The sequence below is a fragment of the Lutjanus erythropterus genome, chromosome 4 (assembly GCF_056507025.1).
Source record: "Lutjanus erythropterus isolate fLutEry1 chromosome 4, fLutEry1.hap2, whole genome shotgun sequence".
NCBI lineage: Eukaryota > Metazoa > Chordata > Actinopteri > Lutjaniformes > Lutjanidae > Lutjanus > Lutjanus erythropterus.
Genome location: NC_139320.1, coordinates 14,523,917 through 14,550,349, shown reverse-complemented (window position 1 = coordinate 14,550,349; position 26,433 = coordinate 14,523,917). Strand labels below are relative to the sequence as shown.

The following is a 26,433-nucleotide window of genomic DNA, read 5'->3' as shown; positions in this document are numbered from 1 at the left end:
TACAATCCCAATATCACAACTTCCTGGAGAGACCTGGAGAGATTTGATGGACAAAAACCAACAGTGAACTGATCCTACATACATACAAGTGCTATCTGTGCATCAAAGCCTGATATGTTATATTTGTCTGTGCCAGAGACCTCCAATGTAATAATAATAATAATAATAATAATAAAAAATGAGTCACACTGTTGCACTTGCTGACATGTCCCTTCATTACCATGAACACACACAGTTTCTTAACACATATGCTGTCCTCCTGTTGTAAATATTTGAGCACCAAATCCATGACTGAAAATGGTCAACAAAAAACACGCTATTTACCCCTGTTTGAGAAAAGTAAGTGTCTGACTGTTTTGGGAAATTATTTTGTCTTTTTAATCTTCAGTGGAAGTAAATGAGTGTGGGGCACAGAGCTACAGTCAATACAGGGAAGCCAGAAAAGTTTTATTGGTTTTTGGTTTCTTTTCACTAGACTTGTTGACAACAGTTTATGATATTTATAATAATTAACAATATTCTAAAATAAAATTAATAATATCACTAGAATTATCCTCTAAGTGCTGATTCCATATTTAAACATGCAAGGCCACACTAAAATCACTTTTACTTTTGCTTATGTAGAGTTCTTTTGTCCCTTCCACTGTGAACACATGTAAAAATTGATCAGACTAATTTGATTAATTTGAATATTCATTTGAGTATTTACTTCCACTGGAAGACGATATTTTAGAAGTCTTTATACTCCTGTAAATGTCTGCATCAAGGAGTCATAATAGCAGTTAACAAAACAATTCAGTAGTATCTACTAATAACAGAAATAATGATTTAATTTTTTTAGACAGAAAATGATTTTGGGGTTAATCTAAACTAATAATATTCCTATTATACTGAACTAAAAAATAAACTTCTACCTACTCTGGTTGATGGATTTTTCTTAGTTCAATGCTCAAATCCAGAAAAAAGAAACGTTTTAGTCACCTCTTGAATTTATGCAGTTGAGAGTAACATGTGGACCAGTTGCTGACTGGTGTGTTGTAATTTAATGTTAGGAGATTAATGACATTAAGACAAACAAGTTTTAAAGTATGAAGTTATTTCACATATTTAGTAGTTACTCTTTTATTATAATAGAATATGAACCTCTTGATATTAATGGGCAAAATCCGCAATTGCAGCAAAATCCAATCTTGTGAGGGTTGTTGATCCTCAGCTTTTCTGCATTTATATCCCTAACAGCTTTTGGTGATTGACATCACTTGGTTTTTAGTCAAGGTTTGCTCTGGCTATAAAGCACATGTTTCAATTTTATGAGTCAGTGATTGACTCACTGCAGAGGCTGTGCAGTATCTCCACTGTTCAAGGACTTACTGACTATAAGCACTGCAGGAAGACAGAACCATTTTTTATCTATTTTGTTTGCAATACTGAACAAACAAATGCTTCAAGGATGCACAAATGTAGTCCATATAATAACAACGTATCTGTTGCGTACAGATTCAAAATTGTATGTATGTGTGTGTTTGTGTTTGTGTGTGTGTTTCTGTGTATGTGTGTGTGTGTGTGTGTGTGTGTGTGTGTGTGTGTATGTTTACATCCTGTCGCTTGTCTTCAGTATATGAAAGCATGCCTTTTTTATTTTATAATCAATAACACATTTATCCAAATTTCTATAAAATACAGTATGTGTTTTTCTCAATGACTGACAATGCAGAATACATTCTTAATTAAATCTAAGTGAAAATAATTAAACAAAACAAAACAAAACAACACAACACAAAAAACATTACAGTGAGTTTGACATTCTTGTAATTGTTACTTACATAAATTACCTACAGACTGCTTGGATCATGCATACTTGTATAACATCATTTTGGTTTTACACTTATAAAGCAAGGAGAAATTAAAATAAATTAGCAGGAAAATTAAATGTTTTGATGGTGAGTGCACATTTATTTATTTGTTAATTTTAATACAAATTTTCATTCGTTTTGGAAAGGTTTGGTACATAGCATATATTATTGTTTTCAGGGCGCAGTTACACAAGGCACTTTTTTTTTATCTTGTGGAGGTAGACTCCAGACAAATAATTTATGGATAAATCCAGAAGGAAGAGAATGCACATTTCTAAGTGTATCTGAGTGTCTTTTGTAAGTGCAATGTTCAGACAGACTAAAGTTATCAGCTAATTCTAGAACACAGTGTAATGTTAGGAATGTGTGTAGGCTACACAGAGCTGAGCCATGAAGGAGATAGACAAAAGAGGCTGTGAGACTCTGATATACACTATATAAAATATATATGTGTATATGTATATGTATATATATATATATATATATATATATATATATATATATATATATATATGAACATTATCTTGAACTGTCCTCACTGAGAACAACAGTCAGATGTCTTACTGCAGTTCTTCTTGTGCAGGCACAGCAGGTTTTCAAGATATTTGTTAGCATAGTACCACCTAGTGGTCAAAAGAGCATTTCATTTATGTTATTTCATTTCTTTATTTTTAAGATTTTGTATTGTTATGTTATATATTATTATTTCATTGTAAGATAGTTTTAAATGCCAAGAAACTACAGGAATCTGTTCCCAAACAGAATCATATGTAAACAAAAAGCATTTCCAAAATACTTTTAAAAGGTTAAATATTATAATTGTCTTTTAATAATTCCTGTTGTTATTTTAAAGTTTCTATCTGTTATTCATTTGGTCTTATGTGTCTTTGTTTGAACAGTTTTTTTTAATCATTATTATTATTATTATTATTATTATTATTATTATTATTAATTACAAAATAAAAAAATATTTGCTTTTCTTGTTGTGTTAAAGGACCTTAAAAAAGGACCACAGATTGAAAAAAGGAGTATTTTGCTTTGCTTTGTCTGTTACTCTGTTCATAAAACGGTCCATGATAGGCCGTGGGAAAGAAAAATAACCAAAATAACATGTAGGCGATATGCTGCATACGAAAACATACTACATATCCCATAAGCGCTTAGCTGTTGAGCCGTAAGTTGAAAGGTCAGGTCGCGTCGATGAGGTAATAACAAACATGGCGGCACTCGGTACAGCACGGTGCTTATTTCGGAGCTATTCTCGGGTGAAAAATGTTCAAAAGAGCAAACAAATGTTGGTCAGATGTAGCGTCAGGACGCTTTGTAGTGGAACACAAAATAACGGTATGTTTTAATGTAATGAATATGGTCTTTTTGTTTAAGTATCATAACTATAACACTGACCTTGTGGAGTTTTGCGCTAGCCACGATTCTTTCCATGCAGGTGTCAAAACTCCCTTAACAAATTGCCCCGTTAAAGATTGCCTTACCTTTTGGCGACGATATTGACAATGTACATGAATATTTACTATCTTTTGCACATAATTAGAATATTTGTATAAATTCGGCATGCTTCTGGTTAGCTAATGAAGTGTCACCAGTTCTAAAATTGAACTCTCAGAATAATTGGTTAATATCGCCGGCTACTGAAAAGGTTTCCCTTAAAATCCATAATAACAACGTTAATTTCAATCAAAGGAGATGGCAGACTGTATGGTCAGATCTGTTTCGAAAGTTGTTCATATGTAATCCATGTCATATTGAAGAGGCCAGTGGTATGCAATTTTAAAGGTCTTCTATTAGGTCTTTAGTTTGACAGCTCATCAATTCTGGCCAGCAAGTCATGCGCAAGTGGTTATTGTGCACATTGCTGTCAATTGTATTTCCTCCTCTTTTGCCCAAACACGTGCATGTTTTTGTGAGCAACAAATGAATTGTTTAGAGTTCTAAACTTATTGTTTTTGAAAAATATCAATAGAAAAATGGATTTGTAGTTTGTGCATGTAATTAACTAGTGTAACTTTTTATCCAGCCCCCTCAGACAACACAAAGCCCCAGTTCACAGATGCAGCCGTGCAGGACATCCTTACCAGGATAACAGGCCTGGACCTGCAGAAAGTTTTCCGACCCATCAAACAGGAGCTGAAGCCGCCCTCATATAAACTCATGACTGATGATCAACTGGAGCAGGTGCCATTTAAATAAACCATAATAACCTCACAGTCGTACACACGGTACTGTAAAACAACATGTTTCATCCAGTCACTTGTGTATGTTCTTAGGCAGTCGAGTTAGCCACAGAGCAGGCTAAGAAGCTGCTACAGATGCCTCCCATCCTGCTGGAGAGGAAGCCCATCGATGATGTGCTGTCTGAGGACAAGATCCTGGATGGCATGGACACGGCCAAATACGTCTTCACAGACATCACCTACAACATCCCACACAGGGTAGACACATGCTGTTTCATTTTGTGTGCTTGTGTGTAACTGTATGGGATGGGCGATTTCTCGATGCGTACCACAATAATGAGCCACTACAGGTTTCTCAATATCTTCAGGTTAGAGATTATATTGGAGTACAGCAAGGTGGGAAACTTAACTCCAGTAGAGGATTTCCAAATATATATTATGATGCAAGAAAAATATAATTCTAAAGACTGTGTATCCAATGCCTATAACAAACTCATGAGCCTTACAGAAGGTAGAGTTCTCAATGCAAAGGTTAAATGGGAGGTGGACATTGGCTATACATTTGAGGACGCGACTAGGAGCTGGTTTGTAATAGCTCTCAATCATTCTCCTATCATGGCCGACACAGAATCTTACAGTTATGCACAGTGTTTACTTGACACCATAGCACCTCCATGAGATAAGCACTAGCTATTCAGAGTACTGTCCTAGATGTAAGACTGAAGCAGGGACTCTTTTTACACATGTTTTGGACATGAAGATGTCTGAAACAGTACTGGAGATCTATCTGGGATATTATAAAGAGCACTGTGAGGATGGAGATCCCAACCAACCCAAGACTAGCATTCCTGGGGGACACATCAGGTTTAGCAGTCAATATGAGAGGCAGTATCTGCTTTGTCAGACTAGCCCTAATTGCATCAAACAAATGTATTGCCATCTCCTGGAAGAGTGAGGATCTGCCTAGTGTGTGGCTTGAAGAGCTCTCATCATACCTCCCCTCAGAGAAGATTATGTATAATCTCAGAAAAAAAACACTACTATTTGAGAAATGCTGGGGAGGCTTTGTAACCGTTTAACTTCTCGTGATTGTGATGTCCATGGTCAAGCTTAGAGCTGCTCTGCAGTCCTCTGGCTTCTGTATGGTTCTGTCGACCGGTCAAAGTCTGGGTAATATATCATGAAAGCTACATGTAGGGCAGCATTAAATTTTCATGTCAGAATTTCTATCTCTTGCTCTTACAAGATATGTTCAAATTGTTTTCTCATTTTTTGTTTGTTTGTTTTTATTACCTGTTATACCCGTGGATACTGCTATAAGTATTGTTATAGTTGTTATTTAACTTGTTTTAATCTGTTTTCAAGCTTCACCTTTTTTTTTATGGTAATTTTAATTTTGTCCACTTTGACATTTGGGAGACAGATTGGTTGGGGACAGATGTTTTATCTGCAGTTTAACTGAATCTTGTTTGTGGGGGAAAAATCACTGGAAAACTCAATAAATATATTGTAGAAATAAATAAATAAATAAAACTATTTTAAACGGGAAAATCAATTTTGGAGATGTCAGCCTTTACTACTATGTCACCGATGTTTTTTTTCCTACATGGCCTTCAATTAGGCCTCCTTCTCATCTCCTTATGCAAAAAATGGCAAAATATTTTGAATTTAGTTTGATGAAACCCAGATTTGTTCTTTGTTTATGGATGTTGGACTTTTATATGTCTCATATGCTTTGTTTTCCCCCAGGAGAGGTTTATTGTTGTACGGGAGCCCAGCGGGACCCTTAGGAAGGCGACCTGGGAGGAGAGAGACAGGCTCATTCAGGTCTATTTCCCCAAGGAGAGACGCAAACTCACAGCACCTCTCATCTTTAAGGAGGAGAACCTCAAGGTAGTAAATTACAAAGTCCGATGATCAAAGTTATTGTTATTCTTCTGTTATACTGAGCAGATTTGTCTTTCCTGTGGTGACTGATGTTAAAGCAAAATCAAATGACAATGAAACTTTATGTCTTTGCTTATGAAGTGAATTAGAGCCCAGCAGATTTGTGGAGGTGATACTCATTCCTGTATGCACTGTGTGCATCCTTGAGCTCAACAATGCATTTTCTTCCTCATGAAATATTTGCAAAGCTTTTTTATATATATATATATATATATATATATATATTTATAATTTGAAATCCTGTAATGATTGATGTAATGATTCATTTTATTGAAACTAAGCATGTCGACTTTTGTCAAGGTTTGATATTCTTATTTCTTGCTGTTGTGGTAATGTCTTCATATTTCTTCATTACTTCACCTACAATACAATACAATAATGCTGTCAAGTAACTTAAAGGATGATGATGATGTGCGTGAAGCATAACCATGGTAACTTAAGTACACATGTTCTGTATTATGGCAATAACGACCGTGAAAGCCACAGTCTAAACACAAAGAGGCTTTATGCAATGCTGATAAATGAATGCTGCTTATGGGACAAACTTAAAATTGAGACTTAACATAGTTTATGTAATTAGATGCTGGTTTCTAGTGCTCATCTAGCATTTTTAGATTTTTATGAAGTGGGGTACGAGTTAATACAGCTTAATGAAAACAGGATTTGCTGTACACATCCACAAAGACCAACAAAATACCCCTGAATCCTAGTAATTACTGTGACACTAATATGCATGAAAACACCCTGAACAATAAAGCTGTAAACTGTCTGTCATGACATGGGAAGGTCTGTGAGGTCCTTCAACACCAATACACTCCTGGGACAAGTCTAATCAGGCAAAATAAATGAGAACACAAGGCTTTTTTCATATTTTTTGACCAATTTTTACTTGTCTCTCTGGTAGATGGTGTTTTCCCAGGACCGTCATGAGGACGTGTTGGACCTGTGTCTGGTCCAATTTGAACCAGACTCTTCAGAATACATCAGAGTAAGATGACATTGATTTTCCTGTTATTTTAACCCGATCACTGACTGCACTGAATTCTGCAGACTGTATATAGCCTGTTGAACCATGAAATTTCCAGTCATTTTACCCGGTCACTTGACATGGAGTGTAAAATGGTAACAAGGATGTGGATTGGTTTATTAATCTAATGTGAAGAGCATAGTGTCGAGTAACTGCAACGTCCAGTGAAGTTAGGATCACATCCATTTCTGTGCACCTTGTGTTTAGGTCCATGCAGCCACCTATGAGGACCTGGACAAGCACGGCAAATATGATCTGCTGCGCTCCACCAGACATTTTGGAGGCATGGCCTGGTACCTGATCAATGCTCGCAGGGTGGACGGGCTCATTGTGGATATGTTGAAGAAAGAGCTGTGAGTTTGAGTGTGTGTGATTAATGCATGTGTGGTTAATACAGGTATGAGAGGCTGTTTTTGGAATTGATGTTCAGGCTAGGTTATCTGTCTTTGGTACTTAAAAGGGGTAGGCTGGATTATTTAAGGGTTGATAGTCAGTGTATTAGCTACAATAAGCTGATCGGCACTCCATCAGTTTAGACAATCAGAGAGGGGCACCAGCACAGAAGCTAAGCAATGTAAAGCTGTGGACAAGGTCAGCAGCAAAGTGTATTTTAGCCATTTAAAAAGGTCCACCAAAAGAAACAATATTAGTTTAAGTTTACACTATATTTATAATATTTACACTGCTTTGCCTTGCTGTCAGACAGCCTTTTCTGGTAGGAGGTTTTACATAAATGAACCTTTTCTGTGTTTTGTTTTCAGCCCTCATTTGTTTCATAATTAGGTTGAGTATGTCCCAACGCCCACACTTTCAGTATTTCCTTGAAGTCTTAGTTTTCCTAATACGATTGTGCAAGTGGTGGATTTACAGAGCACACTGTTGTCACGACCTCATTAACCAGACAAACCACACAAGTACATGGCTGTCAGTCACTTAAACTCAGCTGTGCTTTTCATGCTGATGTTATTTGCACAAATAAGTAGTAACAGCCAGATAAGTTTTGTTGGTTTTAAGCAAGTGACTTGCTTTTTTCGCTGGTGCCTCTTTCTGGCTTGACTAGCTTCTACTGTAGCTGTTACACTGACTATTGATAAATGCCTTGAACAACCAACATTAAATAATCCGGACTATCCCTTTAATCTGATTTTAAAATGAGTTAAGCCACACCAGCCGCTGTACCTGCTGGTAAAGAGCTGTGACCTAAGCCCCCTGTGTGTATGTGTTTGGTTCCAGTTTCCAGGATGCTGTGAGCCTAGTGTCTCTCTTCCACATGGTCCACCCACACAGCGAGTCGGCTCGGGAAGCTGCCAGCCAGCAGGCCACTGGCACCGACCTGCTGAAGGTGAGAACACACAACCTTGACAGGAAATATCTGCTGACTCGTAGCACTATTTCACACTTGTATTCAATTTGCTCTGTGTATGTTATCTATTGCCATTTGATCCAGAAATTGTCCAGGTCATATAAATTGCGTCCCTCAGGTATTAGAGTAAATCAGGAGTCGGTGTAGCTCTTGAGAGGTCGAGTCAAGGCTGTCTCATCTAAGGTTTCCTGTGTGAGAGGTTTGGGTTTGTCTCCAGCGTGGGAACTGCAGGGCCAAGCCCAGGACACATCAGGTCTTATTAGCGCTCACATCCCGTCGGCCTTGAAGCCGTGGGGAGGGACATTGAGAATGACAGCCATTTAATGTGAAAGGTTAGCGGCAGGAGACACGGGTGTGTGTCTGTCTGCTACAGTCACTATCACACAAGGCCTCTCATTTAGTCACGCTTAATAGTGGAGCTGTGTTTTATTAGCCATCCACTAAAACAATTAATATTGTACCTTTAGATTTCTTTTTGAGACCCAACCTCAGAGTAATTGGGGTGACCTTTTTCTTTGCCATTATACTGACCTCTGACCCTCGTCTTTGCAGATCTATGCCCTGAAGGAGTCTCAGAGGGCGGGCTACATCGAGCTGGCCCTGCAGGCATATGAACAGATGGCAGCTAAGACCTCTGCTGCCTGACTGGCCCACTCCTAAATAGTAATGTATAAATTCATCCACAATGAGGAAAAGAAAAAAACGGACTGAAAATAGTTTGGCAGCTTCCTTTTCTTGCACTTGTCTGGGTCAGATGGAAGCCATACACTTCACAGCCATTGACTTGAAGAAGGAGCTTTGAAACTGCTTGTAACATGTGCAAGTTTTGTCATTTATCCATGGAGAGAAATTGCAGTAAAATGCTCTTATTGTCGATGTATATGTGTATCTCATGTGAACCTCCAAGTCAGACCTGATGTGTTAAGTCAAATGATGTACATAACAAAGTAAAGATCTTTGTACCTGTGTGACACGTGGGATTAAAATAGCTGGAGGTCTGAATAATGTGGAAGACTTTATTGATGTAATTCACTTTCCTAGTCCAGACACAATTTAACATCCAAACACAACCATTAAAAAACACGAAAACACATACAAGGCACCTGTAAGAGAAACCTACTGTCGATTTACTGTCAGTTTATCTGATAAACTAAATGCTGCAGTGTGTGGAACAGACAAAAGCTTTTTGAAGTAAATATGCACTAAGGACATAAAGACATTGAGCATAACCAAATGGGGGATTTTTCCAAATCATGAGCTGGTTTTGAATATTTGTAAAAATTAGGCATTTGGAAGATACAGGCACCCTTATCCCAGATAAAAAGTCAAAAATGCTGCTCTAATGAGCTACAGTCCAGCAGGAATGTTTTTGTGGAAATTAATGGTTAAATTTTTCTCCAAGAATAAAATATTCAAACTTAATTCAAAGAAATCCCTCCATGGTTTGGATAACACCCTGGTCAACAGTGGTGTTTTAGTGTATGAGGTATGAGAAAAAAGAAGAGGTACTGAGAGTAAGTCATTATTTTCATAATGGTTCACATTGACATAAGTTGCTGTGTCGTTAAAAAATGATTTTATACTGTAAACTGATCACATTTAAATAATGATGTGACTCTAGCACAAACTTCCATGATGGCTACAGTATTAAATAGCAAATGTTTAGTGTAAAAATAGTCTGAACTGGATACTTTGGCTGCAGTGTATACCATAATTCCATCCACCTTTCTATTTATTATCCCAATTTCCCCTTTTGCACATATTTGTCCATTTCTATCTATCCATTATTGTTTTTACTACAGAAGGCATAGGTCTGGTCTCCCAGATGACTTCAGGTTAAACCTGCCATTTTGGATGTGTATTACTTATCTGTATAGTCCTACAGTACCATCATGGTAAACAAAGCAGACAAACCATTTTAATCTGTTGACAGCTTATCGTTTGCCTGGAAAAAACAGTCCTTTTTGTTCTTTGGTCACTGAAAAAAACAAAAGTTTGGCCAGTGGAGGTTCCTATTCACTCAAGAAATCGTCATCCAGGTTGACATCTGTAGTGTCGATATCTTCCAGGTCAAAATTGTCCAGATCCAGATCATCCAGTGCCTACAAGTAGAAAGAAATGTTAAGGAGGAAACGAAAGGTACTGCATTGTATTGCAGGGATCCATAGTAGGCATATTACCCACAGTAAGAGGCAGTTAGCATGCCCCCAGTTTGGAGAGGCAGCGGGAGTACCAGTGTAGGAAGCTAAGCAATGTACTGCTGTGAACAGGGTCAGCAACAAAATGTATTTTAGCCGACTCAAAAACCGATATCTAAAAAAATCAGTATCAGTTGCTCAGTGGGAGTTGCTCATCTACCACTGCCTCAGTTGGTTAGTTCGTTTGAGGTATTCTTTGACTTTGGTGTTTTAAAGGGTTATTTTGATTCCCCTGTAGTCACACAGTGATATAAACAGACAAACTGATTAAGGTAGTAGTATGTCACCAGCTAGTCCCATTTTAAAATAAAATTTTGCTAAGCACTCTGATGGCTTCAGAGAGAGTGATATTTTGATATTTATATTAATTATATAAGGTAACTACCATTATATATTATAATGGTAGTTACCTGTCAGATGGGTAAAGCGGTGAAAAAATACACTAAATATAGCATACACTGATACTGATGTTTTTAGATGGCTAAAATGTGTTTTGCAACTGACGCTGTCTACAGCAGTACTCTATATACACATACAGTGTAGGTAACACGTACCTCATACAGCCCTACTCAAAAAAAAAATCCATCCATAAATCTGCTTCCATAATCATGCAGATATTAGATGTAGAATCAAAAACTGATGTTTACCTCCTCATTCATCTCCGCCTCGAGGTCTTCTGCTGGCTCCTCAGCTCCCTCAGCAGCTGCCTCCTGCTCGGCTGCGGAAGCATCTACTGGAGATAAAACCTCTGGCTCAGCCTGCAGGGGCTCCAGTTCGTCCTCAGGCTTTACTGGGAGTGCTGTGGTTTGCTCCTCTTGTTCTGCTTCTTGTGGTGCAACAGGCATCAATACTGGCATTGGGTCTGCAAGTGGGTCAAGCAGTGGATCGAGGGCCAAATCTGGAAAATTCTGGACGTGGACAGGCACATCCGTCACTGGACCGGCTGTGTTTTCAAAAGAGATCAACTCCTCAACTTTGTTTGGGGGAGTGTTTTCAAAGGAGATGAGCTCCTCCAGTGCTACAGGTGACGGTGCTGTTTCTGAAACAAGTTCCTCAGGAACAGGAGTCTCCTCTGCTGCTGTATCTAAGCTGGTTGGTGCTTCTGAAACAAGTTCCTCAGCAACAGGAGTCTGCTCGGCCACTACATCCATGATAGTTGGTGCTTCTGAGGAGATGATACCGGTTTTCACTTCTTCATTAACAGGCATTTCTCCAGTTGGTATAGATTCTTCTACATTGGTATCTGCTGTCAGATCAGTGCTAACTGGGACGTCCTCTGTTGCTATGGTTTCTGTCTGACTTGGCGTTTCCTCTGTTGGAATGAGGGTCTCTGATGTTGGCTCAGCTATTAGAGATGTTTCAGAAGCAGCAGGTAGAGATTCAGCTGCTGGTGAATTTTCTTCAACATCTGTCTCAACTGATGAGCTGACCTCCTCTATGGCTCTGGATTGTACCACCTCTGGTTCTGTGGGGGTAATCTCTGTGGTGGCGGAGCCCAAAATGTCTTCCTCTACAGGGGCTGAAGCCTCCTCTGACTTAGCAATGGTGTCCTCCTCCTCAGAAGACACAGATTCTGCATGTCTGGGTTCACTATGCTCTTCTGTTACTGTGACAGGCAGAGGGGACACTGCTGCTGGGATGGATTCTTCTTCTTCTCCTTCTGTTGTTGAAACAGGATCAATAATCTCCTCCTTTGGTGGAATAAGTTCCTCTACAGCTACAATCTCTGCAGGTGCCTTTGTCACTGCTGCTACCATGACTGTTTCCTCCATGCTCTGCATCACCTCCTGTATGTAGAACAAGTAGAATTACTTTTCTGTGTTAAAGGACAGGTTAAAATGTTTAATTCAAGGCTCACATGCTCATATGCACATTGAAACAGTCAAACAGTGGTGGAAGAAGTGTTTGTATCCTTTACTTAAGTAAAAATACCAATACATTAATGTAACAAATCTGCCTTACAACACACTAAAAATCTGAGTTTGTTGTTGGGTCACTGTATCAAACCAACCCCATTTTTTAGGTGGTTACTTTGTTAAGTTAATCCATCACGGCATCGGTGTTACATTGACCCACGCTGGTTCCATATTTATCCAAGTGATTTTAGTATAAAATAATAGTCCTGCATTCAAAATCCCACTTCACTAAAAGTGCATAAGTACTCTCAGAAATCTCATTTTAAAGAATGCAGTAAGCGATTCTGAAAAAAGACAGTTTGCTGTTGAGTCTCATTCCTATCTGTCAAATATTGACACTTTGGGTGGTGGTGCGAAGATAGTTGATTGTTGAGTTTCATTCCCAGGTCGTCAAATACAAAAAACCCAAAGTGCTGGTATCTGACAACGTAGGAATGAGATTCAACGATCAACTATCTTACAGACGAATCATTGGCCAAAGTCTCGTCAGGAGCGTCATTGCCTAAACTATGAAAGCAGCCAAGAGGCAGACCACAAGTGTAGTTTTCTCTCAGAGTACATCAATTACAATACTGCGATGCTCAGCAGAAACAATGGCCTATGTGACTCATGTAACATTATACATTACATAAGCTTGTTAATACTGATGCATCAAAGTATGCTGTATTTTACTGCTGTAGTCGACCAAAGTGGAGCTGGTTTTAAATACTTTAAACTGTATAAAGTTTGGTGCATAGTCCAGTGGTTTCCAACCTGGGGGCTCATGGAAAGAAGAGGAAAGAAGAAATAAAAGCTCTGATGAAGAAATTTGTATTACTTTTTGAGATTTTCTCTCATCTTTGCTTAGTTCATTAAATGACCAGTGTGTAAGATTAAGTGGCATCTAGCAGCAAGGTTGCAGATTTCAAACTCCTTATCTCACTCTTCCCTTCAAAGCATGTAGAAGAACTTACAGTGGCCATGAAACTTGTTGAAAAAGGTCTAATCTAGAGCTAAATTAAGTCAAGTCAATTTTATTTATATAGTGCAAAATCATAAGTTATCACTGGGCATTTTCCATATAGGACAGGTCGAAATCATACTGTGTAGTTTTGATAACATTGGGTTTGTCTGTTCATGGCTACTGTGGCGCACGTCAGCCTCGATTCTAAGGTAATGAAAACACAATAACACAATACTATAAATATTTTATTCTATTTCTGTATATTCTGCAAATACCCCCCCAAAATCTTACAAACTGGGCCTTTAAATATTGGATGTCTCTTAAGTCTTGAAACATGTGAGAAGTCACAACTCTCAGACATCTGAAACATGACAAGGACACTAATGTTTTTATAAGCGGTCACAAAGGTTGGGAACCACTGGTGTACTCTTTAACAATACATTGAATTTTAGAAGCATATGGTATATGTTTTATGTAAAATCTGAGTCTGAGAGGAGTAGAAGGAGAGAGCAGGATAAAGTGGAAATACTCAGGTAAGGTTAAAAATACTTAAAATTGTAGAGCTGTGTTCAGTACAGTACTTGTATTGTACTTAGTTACTGTCCACAACTGTTTTTGTTAATTGTTCCTCCTGTCCGTATTGACCATGAAGAGATCCCTTTCCAAAGTAAGTTCAGTGTAACAGGGTTGGCAAACATCCATTCTTAGGTTCAGCAGTAACTAATAAGATGCTCCAACAGTCTGCATTATAGATAATCAAGTGGTGATCTTCCAAAGTCTCTACAGTCTTTTAAAACTTTTAAAAATTATTTTTGTGTGTTTTCTAAGACAGTGCTTACCTGGTGAGTTGCAGCTGATAGATGCTAATGACAGGACTGTAACTTTAGGTAGACAACATCTTGATTTGTCTGAAGCCTCATACATTAGCTTTGGCTGAACTCCTAATTTGTCCTGCATCTCTCTACAATAGAATAATGCCAAGACAAGATCTTTTCAAACTCACTGTTCATTATCCTGCTTATTACACGGCTAATTTCTTACAAAAAAATCAAAAATCTGATTAAAAATTTACAAATTATTTTATTGATTTAAAAATCTATTATCTATTATCAGAACTGCGTTCATAGCAATGGTCTGTTTTTCACAGCAACAGCCGGCTATGCAGAAATAACAGACGTTAGACTGCTGTACGAATCATGTAGAGCAGGTACAGGTTCTTCTCACCTCTGGCTCAGTGACGTCTCCTTTGAGCCCGAAACCTGCAGATTCCTCCAGAACATTACGGTCCTCATTTGGCTGAAGAACAGAACGACAGGCAAAATGTTAATTAATAAAACAGTTAATTCAGATGATTCAAAACTGAAAAAAATCACGAGAGACCAAATCGCAATGCAACAGATGACTGAAAAACTGGATCTTTTTACAACTAGCAGTAATTAAGCCAGTGCAGTGCATAATTTAGGATAAGATCTCACCATGATATATTAAAGTTTTCAAGTATAGTTGCTCTAACTTTCACTGACCATGATGAGTGGGTATTCTGCAGCCGGCCTGACCCTGACGTGAGTCTCCTTCAGGTACTGCTCAGCCAGCAGGGCTTGCTGGAGGCCAGGGAACAGGTTGCTGTACTGGGTGGGGTCAGCCAGAGCATCTGCTGCCTTCTGGTTGACCTTGCACAGACTCTCCTTCCACAGCTTCACCACCCTGGAGGAAGGGGAGCATATGCAGTTCAGCAGTGATGCATAATGTAACTATATACAGAGATATTTATTCATTTTCTCACATATTTTGATTTGGATGTGAAAATCTGTGAAATTTGTTGCCCTCTGGGAAAAAAAAGATATTTATTATAGCTTACAGGCAAACTGGCAAAGGTTCTGCGGGACACATAGATTAATATATGCACACAAACAGAGCCAGTACACTGCAGAACAAGTCAGGCTGTGCACCCAACAGAAACAACTTTACCTTGACACATGGCTAGGCAGATATGTTCTTGCCAGAAATGCGGCCTCTGGCAACCGATCTGTTTTGATGAGAAGGTCCAGGCATTTGTCCAATCTGAGCAAACAGAAAAAAGTGGGGATTAGCAAAGTATATTTAAGAAAATTATTCAAAACTCCACAAAAAAGTTGACTGAAATCTGAAGTCAAACATAGCTCCCTTTCCCCTCCACTTCTTCCACCCACCTTCCCTGCAGGAAATAGGTGAGAAAGGCCACATTTGTCTTGCCATCCCTCTCTGCACCTTCAGCCAATTTGCCCACCATGTCGGCGTTGCCCGAGGTGGTGGCCAACAGCAATAATCCCCCATAATCCTGAGCTTGGTGCAGACACTCCTGGGCCAAGCTAAACTGGCACTTTGTAGTGGCGAGCTCTGCCAACTGCTTCCATTTCTGCTCTGACTGAAGCCCCCACATGCCAAGGTGCCAAAGAGACAGGAGAGAGGATTATCACAGGAGGAAGAGCATGAACCTCAACAATACACAGTGAAGCACTTACTGAGTGTGGGAGGCCAGAGCTGTGACTCACAATGACAGATTTCATGTACATTATCCGGCACATTACATAGATACCGATTAAAGAAAATCATTAAAAACAAAAATTGATTTTGTTTTGTTTTACTATACCAAAAACTGATGCATAAAGCTACACCAAAACGACTGTGTACAGTCCTTTTTTGTTATGAAAAATGAACCAGACTTCTTATGAACAGATGTGAAGCAGCAATGACAAATAATAAAAAAAATCTAGGAGTTTACCTGGCAGTAGCTTTCCAAAGTTGCAGTCTGACTGATAACTGATGTCATACATATTATATTTTATATAATATTATATTTCTTGTGAGTGCAAAATGGTCAGATATGGTTGTTACTTTTTATAAACTAACATCTAAAACAGTAAACTATGACAATTTATTATGTAAATGTTGTAGTTAGTATGCAGTATGAGTTTTGGGCTGTCGTCTTGTTATAGTGTGAATGTGCATCTGTGCTCTGACCTCTGCCTCCAAGGCCAGTTGGTAGGCTACGCTGACGTCTCCCAGCTGCAGGGCCAGCTCAAACTTGTGTTCTGGGTCTGTGGATACAGCCAGGGCTTGTTGTTTGAAGCCCTACACAATGCAAGACAACAAAAAACTGTTATAAACATTTTTATTCTATACATTCTGCTTTGTCATCTGGAAGTTTGGATATGTGAAGCTATGTGAACCTGAGAAAGTGAAGTGCTAAAAGAGACTGCGTGAGAAGCAAAACTATTCCCACGATAAATATATTTTTAAAAGAAACACACAAGAATTCTGCCCAGATGTTTTACTCCATCTGGCTGCCTGATGTTCTATAAATTATGCAGTCATCCAAATCTTAAATTTATAGTGAGTACAAGCAGAATGAAAAGCAGAGCTAGACAAAAGTTGGAGGACAAATGTACCTGTTTCTCCAAGAAAAGGGCTACCCTGATCCTCTGCTCCTTGGGTATTGTGGGTAGAACTTTGTCGGCCGTGTTGAAGTCTTTCCTCATCACAGCTGTCTGGTATTCCAGCACTGAAAGCAGCAGGGAGTAGCTGACGACGTTCAGCTCCTTGTCTCCTAGATAGAGACGATCGTCCTTGGGGATGTAGCCTAGCAGATACATGGTCCTACACACCAGAAAGACCAGTTTTAAGGCACTTCTTTGAGATTTTTTTTATGGTATTTCTAATTCACTGGACAGAAATGGATAGCCAAAAAAAATGTGGACAGTATAAGACACCATGTAGTTTCAAAGCCTTACAGCAGATTTCCACAACATGCCTGGGAAATGACGGCACGGTCCTGGGACACATTTGTTTTGTCCTTCTGCCATACTTAGACATACAGGCTTACATGCATCGTACCTGTCCAGGTGGGCAATGGTAATGATCTCTCCTCCAACGTAGTAGTTGAGTCGGTTAAGAGAGCTGGTGAAAATGAAGCAGTCTCCCACCCAAACCCCTGTCTTCACCACCTCTGGAACCTCCCCCAGCACCTGGTGAGCAGAAAGTGACGAGAGAGACTTGGAAGTAGTCCTTGAATTTTCTCAGTTTCTTAAAACCTACGACTGTGTTACGTGAACAAGGATTTATTTTTAAACTGGAATAAATCATGGCTTAACTTTAAATTACGCTACACCAAACTTTTTAAGTCAAAGTCACGCCCCTTCTGGTGGATCACCGTGGGACCTTATTTCAGAAAAATATGAACGGTCAGTGGCGAGAAACAAATAATTCTTCTTTTGATCCCCTTTTTTTGCATCTCTTCTTTCTTTCACTCAAGATAAATTTGGCCATCAAGTTTTCCTCGAAGGAGCAGAAAGTTTCTCTGCTGAGCCATCATTTACTATAGGCTTACCAGGCTTTATAAATAGCTAGCAAACAATGTAATACTTTGTTAGGTAATACAGAGCAGATGAAACGTTTTTCTCCCCTCTTTTATACTTACTAGGCCCCAACAGCACTATTTTTTGTTTATTTTAATTTTGTTTTACATCAATAAACTTTACTAAACAGAGATTAGTTTTTAATTGTGCAACAGAGTCTACTCATTTTAAATGTAGCTCTGTTAAACCCTGAATAGAAAAATAAAAACACCAAAGGCTGGCAAAATGTACAGCAACTATGTTTTTGTGCTTTCCATCATGTGTTTCTGGTAATAAAGTTCAGCAAGTTAAACCCCTGCACAGTAGTTCAGGAAACACACTACTGTGGGTGTCTGACCTCGAAGGCATCCTCAATCCCATCTTCTGTCATGTCTTCCTTGGACTCCTGGGCCGCTGCTACTTTCTCTGGCATATAGCGCAGCACAAAGAAAGACTCGTCTGTAGCGATACACACAAGCTCCCCGGAGTCCGACCAGAAGATCTAAAGACAGGAAGACAAGATATTATAACAGGGACAAAGACAAACTGTTGAAGATGTAAAAGCCACAACAGTTAACAGACTCACATGCTTTGGTTGGATCTCGATACGGCGGATCAGTTCAGCAGTCTCCCAGTCATAGAAAGCCAAGCCACTGTTTGACCTCACTCCCAGTAAGAAGCCACCAAAGATACCTGTGGGACAGCGGGTTTCAAAGCATAACACACAGACATAACTATCTACACACAAAAATCTTCAGTATGAAATGACAAAATGAGAAACGAAGCTCACCTTCGGCCCCAAAGTCAGGTTTAAAAGCCTTCTTCTGTTTAAAGTTCTTAAATATTTTGACCATGCTGTTGCCTTCCCTGGTGGCATACCTATGGAAACAATGTAAACACTGAAATATAATGTACCTGAACACATCACAATGAGACATTTATGACTCTTGTTACATATATTTTACAGTTAAAACTAGTTAGGGATAATTTGACATTTTGGAAAATACACTTATTCACTTTCTGCTGAGAATTTGGTGAGTAGATATCAAAGCTCTCATGTCCGTAAGCTAAATATGAAGCTAAGCCAAGAGATGTTAGCTTTGCTAAGCATACTGTAACTTAACCTGACATACCAGATGGTTTGTTACACAGAAAACATCTGGGAAGGTGACCTTAAAAACTGTTTGGAAAAGGGCATGCACTTTCAAAAAATACTTGGCAGATGACTGGATGAATCATCTGTCTATCATGTCTAACCTGCGCTAATGTCAACGATCAAACTCTTGCCAAAGACGGTCAGGAGAAGAGTGAAAACGTCTTTTCCATCAAGAAAAGCCTTCAGTGTTGTTCTTTGCCCCTTTTTTCATTAAAGAAATGGTCGTTCTGCTGCTGCCACTATTGTTTGTTCGCTTCTCACTGTCGTGACACATAAAACCACGCCCATAGCTGCCAGTAGTCCCTCCTAGTACCCTGACCGGCTGCACCACTTTTGATGCAACACAAACTGATAACTTCCTGGCTGGCAAGATGGATTCTCGGATGATCTCGTGAACCCACCGGCCTCGCAAGGTAATCTTTAACTGGAATGAGGGGGAAACAGCTAGCCTGGTTCCATCCAAATAAAAATCTGCCAATTAGCACCTCTAAAGCTCGCTTGTTTCATTGTTACACAAACACCTTATAGTTTACAGTATATCCAAAAAATAGTTCCGGCATGAAACTCCATGTAAAACTTAGCATGGCTAATCGTTCCTCCTTTTTCCATTCTTTATGCTAATCAAAGCTAATCATTAGATAGCTCAGCCATCAGATTTAACATACTGACAGTGAATAGGCATATTTACTAAAATGTCACACTATCACTACAAGGTGTTTTGGACTTACTGTGAGGAGTCATGTGCCCAGACAAACTCTTGAGCTGAGCCAAAGCTTTTGTTCCTCAAGGCCATGGCGGTGTAGATGATATACTCACCATCTCCACACACGACTACAAATCTGCAAATACATAATAACACAAAATGTATACATGTATGAATAGAAACATTACAGTGTGTAGGGATGCACTGACTGTGAATAGAGATGTTTTAAATGACAATTTGGCCGACAGCCGATGCCATTGTTTGTTGTGTATTCTTATGTTGTTTTTATTGTTATTTATTTCCCCTTTTATGTCAAGGAAACAAATTAATCTTTTTTAAAGTACACAACACCCGTTACCCTCTTATGTTTATTTCAATACATGATTAGTGTGGCCAAAAGAATTAATTATAATGATACTATCACAACATATATAGAAAATTTGAAATAAAAAACTTATGCATTTTGTTTCTTTTTTGGCAAATGAATTACACTCCACTACACTACAAAATAAAAGTATAGGGAGGTGGAGGAAGAGCCTGGAGGCAAAATGAGAACAGAAAGAAATGGAAATGATTTAATATCATACAATATGTTTAAGAGGTACTGGATTATTTAAATAATATCATCATTTGCGTATTATTAGCATTTTTTTAAATAGCATGGTTATCGTCAATACCAACAATCACTGTCAAAGCACAAACTATAATGATCAAAGGATAACTTAGGACTAGATGTGACACAGCAACCAGCACACTGCACTGCTGTCTCACCTCCCATTGGGGCTGTGTTGGATAGTCTGAGGGTAGATCTCACAGCTGCCCATGTCTTTGACACCCAGCGGCAGCCTCTCTCCATCCCTGACATCAGCCTCTCCCATGGCCTTCAGGTTGGCCTGCTGTACCTCGGAGTGACGAGCCCACATCACCTTCCCACTGGAGTCCATGGACATGGCCGGCTCCTCCCGACCCAGCTGAGACAGAGAGGGAGGGCAGAGAGGAGGGTCAGGTGCAAGAGAAGAAAAAAGAGATGAAAAGGGGTACACAGGAATGCATGGATGGGAAACTGCTGGTGAAAAGTAGGCAGAACCATTTTCATATTACGGGTCAGCAAATAATATACTATATGATAATACTCCTATATATATATGATCGTCTGTAGCTGCTACTGAGAATAAAGAGGTTACGCCCTCTATTTCTGTGAGGATTTGTGGGATTTAATAACTCCTAAGTTGTTTATGGTTTGAATTTGAATGCTAATGGTCAATTTTCTATTAACAAGAGATTACTGACATTATTCCAGTCTGTGATTCCCAGCTGCAATCCTTAAGGGCATCATTGACAAAAGATGGGAGTCCAAGAGGCCATTGATTAGATCATAATTCAGAACTTGCAAGCCGCTGAAGAATAAAATTGGGAAAAACTGTCCTAACTAAATGATCATTTTTAAAAATGCATTCAATTTGAACATTTTCTGAGATGAGCAGCTCCTGCAAACTTACAGCTTGTTATTATTCACTCTCAATATGATAAGACCATGACCCTTGACTTTTATATTATTTAGAATCGGTCATTTGTAATTTGGCACTTTTCATATGACTGTCCTGTCAGTGTTGGTGAATTTAGTCAGTTGAAGCAACCAGCAGTGCCTACATGTACTAGGATGCATCGCATGCGAGATTCTGATGCCACCACACCCAACCACACATTATACCTTGATGATGATGCTGCCTTCATCGTAGCCTATAGCCACGCTGTTGGAGCCAGGCTGGCCACATATACACCACACCCTCTCCATGCCGTAGTTGAGTGTGTTTTCTAGTCGGTAGGTGTTGGAGTGCCACACTCGAACAGTGCCTCAGGAAACAACAAAGAGATCGAAATCACTCAAGATGCTGATGTCGGGCTACAGAATTTCTGCGTTTGTGTAGCTTTAAAATGTTTCATTCAAACACAAAACCTACCATCCTCAGAGCCTGTGAGGATGATTGGCAGCTCAGGATGGAAAGTGACGCAGGTCACGTTCTGGGCGTGACCCTCCAGAGTCTGAACACAAGTTTTGTTCTAATAGATAAAGACACACAGCACACAAACTCATCACATACTGTCATATTGCAACACTGTCCTATGATTTTAATATCTAAATTGCTCATGTGTATATTAGCAGAATAAAACATTAAATATTCCATGAGGAATAATAACCACATGGTATCTGCTACGCTAGAGCAGATTGGTGTTTTTTGTTTTTGAAAATTGATATGTAGCATTGTGGAAATCCATTCTTTTTATTGCTTTCACTACAGATACCAGTTCCTGTACAACTTCCTGTCCAGCTCAGTTATGAAGTAATTTGCTTAAAGCCATGATAAGCAATTCTGAAGAAAGACAACTGATTGTTAGGTCTCATTCCCAGGTCAACAAATGCTGACATTTTGGGAATGAGACTAAACAATCAACTATCTTACTGACTTGTGATTGGCCAAAGTCTCACGTCATGAGCTAAATTTTCTAAAGCCTGAAAACAGACAGACTGAGTTGGCTGTTACTTGGAGAAAGTGCAGAATAAAAAAAAACTTAATCATGATAAACTGTAGGCCTGTGGCAGTTCTTTTTGGTGTACAGTTCATTTTGGTACCTGATAATCCCAGATCTTGACCAGGCGGTCATCAGCTCCTGATATGAGGTAGGGCTTGTCTCCTCCACTGTAGTAATCAATACAGTTCACCCCCTTTTCATGGCCCTCCAGAGTGAAGTTGGGAGTCTTGGATCCCAGTTGCCACACCTGCAGTACAAAAAACAAAGAAAAAACAGTGTGTATGGAAGATTGTCTCTGACAGGGACCAACAACAACTGATGTATTTCATATCATTTTTAGATTTTGTAGAGAACTGTAAGTATCAGTATATGATTGTCATCTTTTAAATACTGTAATTGAAAGCTTCTATCTCACAAAATTGGTAGTGTTTCATTACATCACATCACATCTGGCTGTGTCCCTGCTTCTACCTCCTTATTTGTCACTTACACCCTCTTAAACTGGAAGAACAGCACCTTCTTCAGTTTGTGCCCTGAAGCAATCTTCTTTTATGTCCTCTTACAAACATTTGCATGTGTGTGTGTGTGTGTGTGTGTGTGTGTGTGTGTGTGTGTACCTTAATAGTTCTGTCCAGAGAAGCACTGGCAAATTGGTTGTTGTCTTTGGGGTTGATGACGATCTCCATGACGTAGTGAGTGTGTCCCTCAAACACTTGGCTGCACGCCCACTTTCTGTCCCAATCCCACAGCTTGATCAACATGTCATCTGAAAACACACACATAAAACGCAATGATGATGAAATGACGAGCATGCTATACTTTACTCCTTACACTTAGGAAAGCTGAATGTTTTAGAGCCATTCATTTATTAAGTTTGGGACAAAATTCGAGATGTGCATTTTACTATAAGTGTGAGTGTATGCAGCTCTTTCCTACCACTGCTGGTGAGGATGTAGGGCTGTGTAGGGTGGACAGCGATACAGCGGATGTAGTCAGCGTGAGCCTCAAACATGTGAACTCGCTCCAGAGTGTTGTAATTGAACACACGAATCAGCATATCATCCTGGGGACAAACGGAAAGTTTGACAGGTGCATTGGCCCCAAGCAAAACCCAAAAACCCAAATTTATCTGCTATGATCACCGCTTTGCTGCCTCAGTGTCAAACACCACCATGACCTGAAAAGGACCTGAACATGGACGCTCTGTCTAGCAGCTTTATTGGACGTGTCCAGACATGTTTGAGCCACCAGCGCTCGAGGACATTAACAGGATGGTAAAAAAAAATTTCTGTGTCAGATTTTTGGAACTGAAGTGAGCTGAAATGAATTGCTGGGTTGATTTGGACTGACAGAGTCATTTAAGGTACATTCATAACCGACAGTTAGGGAGAGTGAGTTTTGTGGGGTTTATACAGCATTGGGGCACCATGCCAGAGCTGTGTCACCGATACATGTTTCAGATCCACCCAAAAATGGTCTAACTGCAGAATTCAGTCCTACACAGTTTTCAGTCTTTTCATATGTTTGATCAACTTATGTTCTAATATGTATAATGTGTTCAGAAGAAAAACTCCCTTTTTCCTCTACAAGGACTTTAAGGTTGGGTTAATAATCCAGCAGTCATATAGAAAAACAGTCTGAAAAAGAGTCAATATTAATGCAATATTAACCCAAACCAGGTCAATTTCAGCCCGGTGACTCTTAGTGTCTAACAAAGAAAAATGCAACTACCTTTGTAATTAACAACTTTTAAAAATACTGCCCATATTAAAACTTGGGGTAACTAGAAGAGAGCATTCAATAGCGTGCAGACCTCTGCTGGGCAACAGATGGTGAAGCACCTACTGCAATGCCACAACAACTGCCACATGCAACCTGCAGAGTTTTTAATGAATTGTTTCTGTTTAGCATAGTCTCAGTTTTCTTTACAATGCATGGAATAGTGCAATTGTATTGTAACTGAGCGTCCAGGGTTTGTCTAATTGTGTAAACTTAACGAAGAAACAACAAATAGAAAAATAAATCCAGATTTTTTAATTTAATGGATCATAATATGTCAGGAATAGAAATAATCTGCAGATGCTCTGGTTTAAGATGAAATCAAAGTTTTCTATGGATACCAGTTTCTGAGCCTCAGCAAAGGCCAAACTGAGGGCAGCAACAGTTTAGGTAAACCTTGTTTTTAGCTTAGCAGTTTTTGATGACTTGTGGCCTTACACCAGGCAGAGATAATAATAGAGCAACTGGACTGAACTGACTTAGATACTGAAAAGAAACGAATATTAATTATTTAAACTTCTAATTTCTTATTAAATCAAGGCAGAGAAGCAGGGTAACTGACAGGAATTGTAACTTCATACGTACATGAACGCTCCGGTTGAGTTACGACACTTACCGCTCCAGCAATGACCCAGTGTTTCCTGGCTACAAACTTGGCCACTCTGACAGGCAGGTCACACAGCTCAAAGGTTTTCACCATCGTCTACACACACACACAGGATCCAAACCACATTAACAGCAGACAAACAAAAGCACAGGCGAAGACATACGAAGGGACTGTGTGTGTGAAGTAGCAATTGGGTCAGTGATCAAACAAGTTATTTGTGATATCAGAGGACTGTGTGTACTGATAGTGACCTGTGTCTCATGGTTCCAGACCACCACAGTGCCGCTGTACAGGCTGACCACCATCCACGGCTCAGTGGGGTGCAGATCCACACTCTTCACCCGGTCGGACCGAGCAGTTAGCTTCCGCTTGATGTCCAACCGCAGAGGCTACATTGTACAATAACAGAGAAAATTATTACACTAGGACCATCGGATGCTGGATTTTTTTTGTGAGTGGGCGATGTCGATATTTATATTAAGGAGTAAAACAATTCTTAGGCTGATATATCAGCTAACGCTCATCAGGACACTGAAAGAGTAAAACTGTCACTTTTAATTTGAATAATTATAAATAACCATATATTTAAAAAACACAAATAGAAAATATATACAGATATTTAACTTGCATTTAGGAAAATGATCAAATATACATAAAGTAGCTGTAAAAGGCCAATATTGGCCAACCAATTTATCTATCTTGCTCTATTTTATACTAAAAGATATCAATCAGCATCAATCTGATAATGTAACAACAGCTGATATTCTTTCCCAGAAGACTGTAAAAACACCCATTAAGCAGACAATCAGCTGCCTGATTTTGAAATATTACTTTTCACTTGGTATGTTTTGCATTGTAAATACTTTTAATTCAGTCACTTACATTTTGTAAGAAACATTTTAATAGCATGTTGTATGTCTGGTTTTGGATATAGTTATGGAGGGGGTGTGTCTGTTGATACTTCCCATTCCACATTTTATATGCATGCCTGCTCCAGAATGACTGGGTCCTTTCAAGTCTAATCATGTCAGTGAAAACGTCTAGCCTTTTCATTGATCTACTACTAATAATACGATGTATGTATGTTTAAAAAAATCTTAAATTAAGCAGATGTAAAAACTTTGTCATACGATGTTAAAAAAAACAGTCGTCTTCCTGAGCGGGTTTTAACTTTGTTGATCATGAAATATTTGTCTCTGATTGATTCTGTCGTTGCATACGGTTGCCACATGTACAGTAAATTGTTTGTTTTGCATGTTTCCAACTCTGATGTAAAAGTTTATGGATAGTTGTTTGACGCGCACGGTGCCGCGTTCTCCCGACGGAAGAACTACAAACATCAATCGACAAAACCAACGAAGTTATTGCAAAGTTATTTTGCTTGTTTGATTGTTGCGCCTACCATGTTTCCACGTCTTTGCGGTGTTGTTCAGTAAAGAGACCGGTCTCCCTGGTGCTCTCGTCGAGCTTCAACTCAATGGGGAAAGTTTTTAGCCAAGAGAGCAAGAATAAAAACAAAATTACTTCCGGTGTGGATTTTCACAATAAACCTCGAGGGACTTAGGGCTCTCTGAAATATGAAACTAATGACATAAAAATTATACGTAGAACTATATACTGACGGCCTGCAAGACTGGGACTGACCAAAATTTTAACCTAATAGCCTAAATATTATATTTATGACAACAAACAACAACAACAACAACAACAACAATAATAATAATAATAATAATAATAATAATAATAATATGCCATGAATTGACAGCCAGTATTGTAATAACAATGGTGGAACGTAACTAAGTGCATTTATTCAAGTACTGAACCTAAAAGTACTTTTTGAAATACTT

At 39.0% G+C, this 26,433-nt stretch overlaps 2 protein-coding genes across 2 annotated transcripts; one reads left to right on the top strand and one right to left on the bottom strand.

Moving 5' to 3' along the window:
• Positions 1-3,038: 3,038 nt before the first annotated feature.
• On the top strand, positions 3,039-9,384 carry mrps22 (mitochondrial ribosomal protein S22). The gene is made up of 8 exons (XM_084717043.1): positions 3,039-3,197; positions 3,886-4,043; positions 4,136-4,300; positions 5,792-5,935; positions 6,894-6,977; positions 7,224-7,369; positions 8,250-8,358; positions 8,932-9,384. The coding sequence occupies exons 1-8, from the start codon at positions 3,071-3,073 to the stop codon at positions 9,022-9,024; spliced, it is 1,026 nt and encodes a 341-aa protein (XP_084573169.1). The 5' UTR covers positions 3,039-3,070; the 3' UTR covers positions 9,025-9,384.
• Positions 9,382-26,077, bottom strand: LOC146328173 (coatomer subunit beta'-like). Its single transcript, XM_084717044.1, has 22 exons — positions 25,989-26,077; positions 24,838-24,975; positions 24,596-24,682; positions 23,137-23,263; positions 22,818-22,966; positions 22,301-22,447; positions 21,630-21,729; positions 21,380-21,522; positions 20,440-20,639; positions 19,694-19,804; positions 18,600-18,688; positions 18,396-18,502; positions 18,168-18,311; positions 17,310-17,440; positions 16,865-17,072; positions 16,437-16,547; positions 15,626-15,840; positions 15,405-15,497; positions 14,960-15,140; positions 14,661-14,732; positions 11,225-12,364; positions 9,382-10,481 (listed from the first exon to the last, which is right to left on the bottom strand). Exons 1-22 carry the CDS (start codon positions 25,989-25,991, stop codon positions 10,392-10,394), a joined length of 3,786 nt encoding a protein of 1,261 aa, XP_084573170.1. The 5' UTR covers positions 25,992-26,077; the 3' UTR covers positions 9,382-10,391.
• Positions 26,078-26,433: the final 356 nt, after the last annotated feature.

What these genes read in the sequence shown, in the direction of transcription:
- LOC146328173 (XM_084717044.1), bottom strand. An exon ending in CCTCACAGGCTCTGAGGATG is followed by an intron (nt 21,523 to 21,629) that starts GTAGGTTTTGTG and finishes TTGTTTCCTGAG; the next exon opens with GCACTGTTCGAGTGTGGCAC. An exon ending in CAGAATACCCACTCATCATG is followed by an intron (nt 14,733 to 14,959) that starts GTCAGTGAAAGT and finishes TCTGTTCTTCAG; the next exon opens with CCAAATGAGGACCGTAATGT.
- mrps22 (XM_084717043.1), top strand. Translation starts at nt 3,071, where the DNA reads ATGGCGGCACTCGGTACAGCACGGTGCTTATTTCGGAGCTATTCTCGG. An exon ending in CCTACAACATCCCACACAGG is followed by an intron (nt 4,301 to 5,791) that starts GTAGACACATGC and finishes GTTTTCCCCCAG; the next exon opens with GAGAGGTTTATTGTTGTACG. An exon ending in TTAAGGAGGAGAACCTCAAG is followed by an intron (nt 5,936 to 6,893) that starts GTAGTAAATTAC and finishes TCTCTCTGGTAG; the next exon opens with ATGGTGTTTTCCCAGGACCG.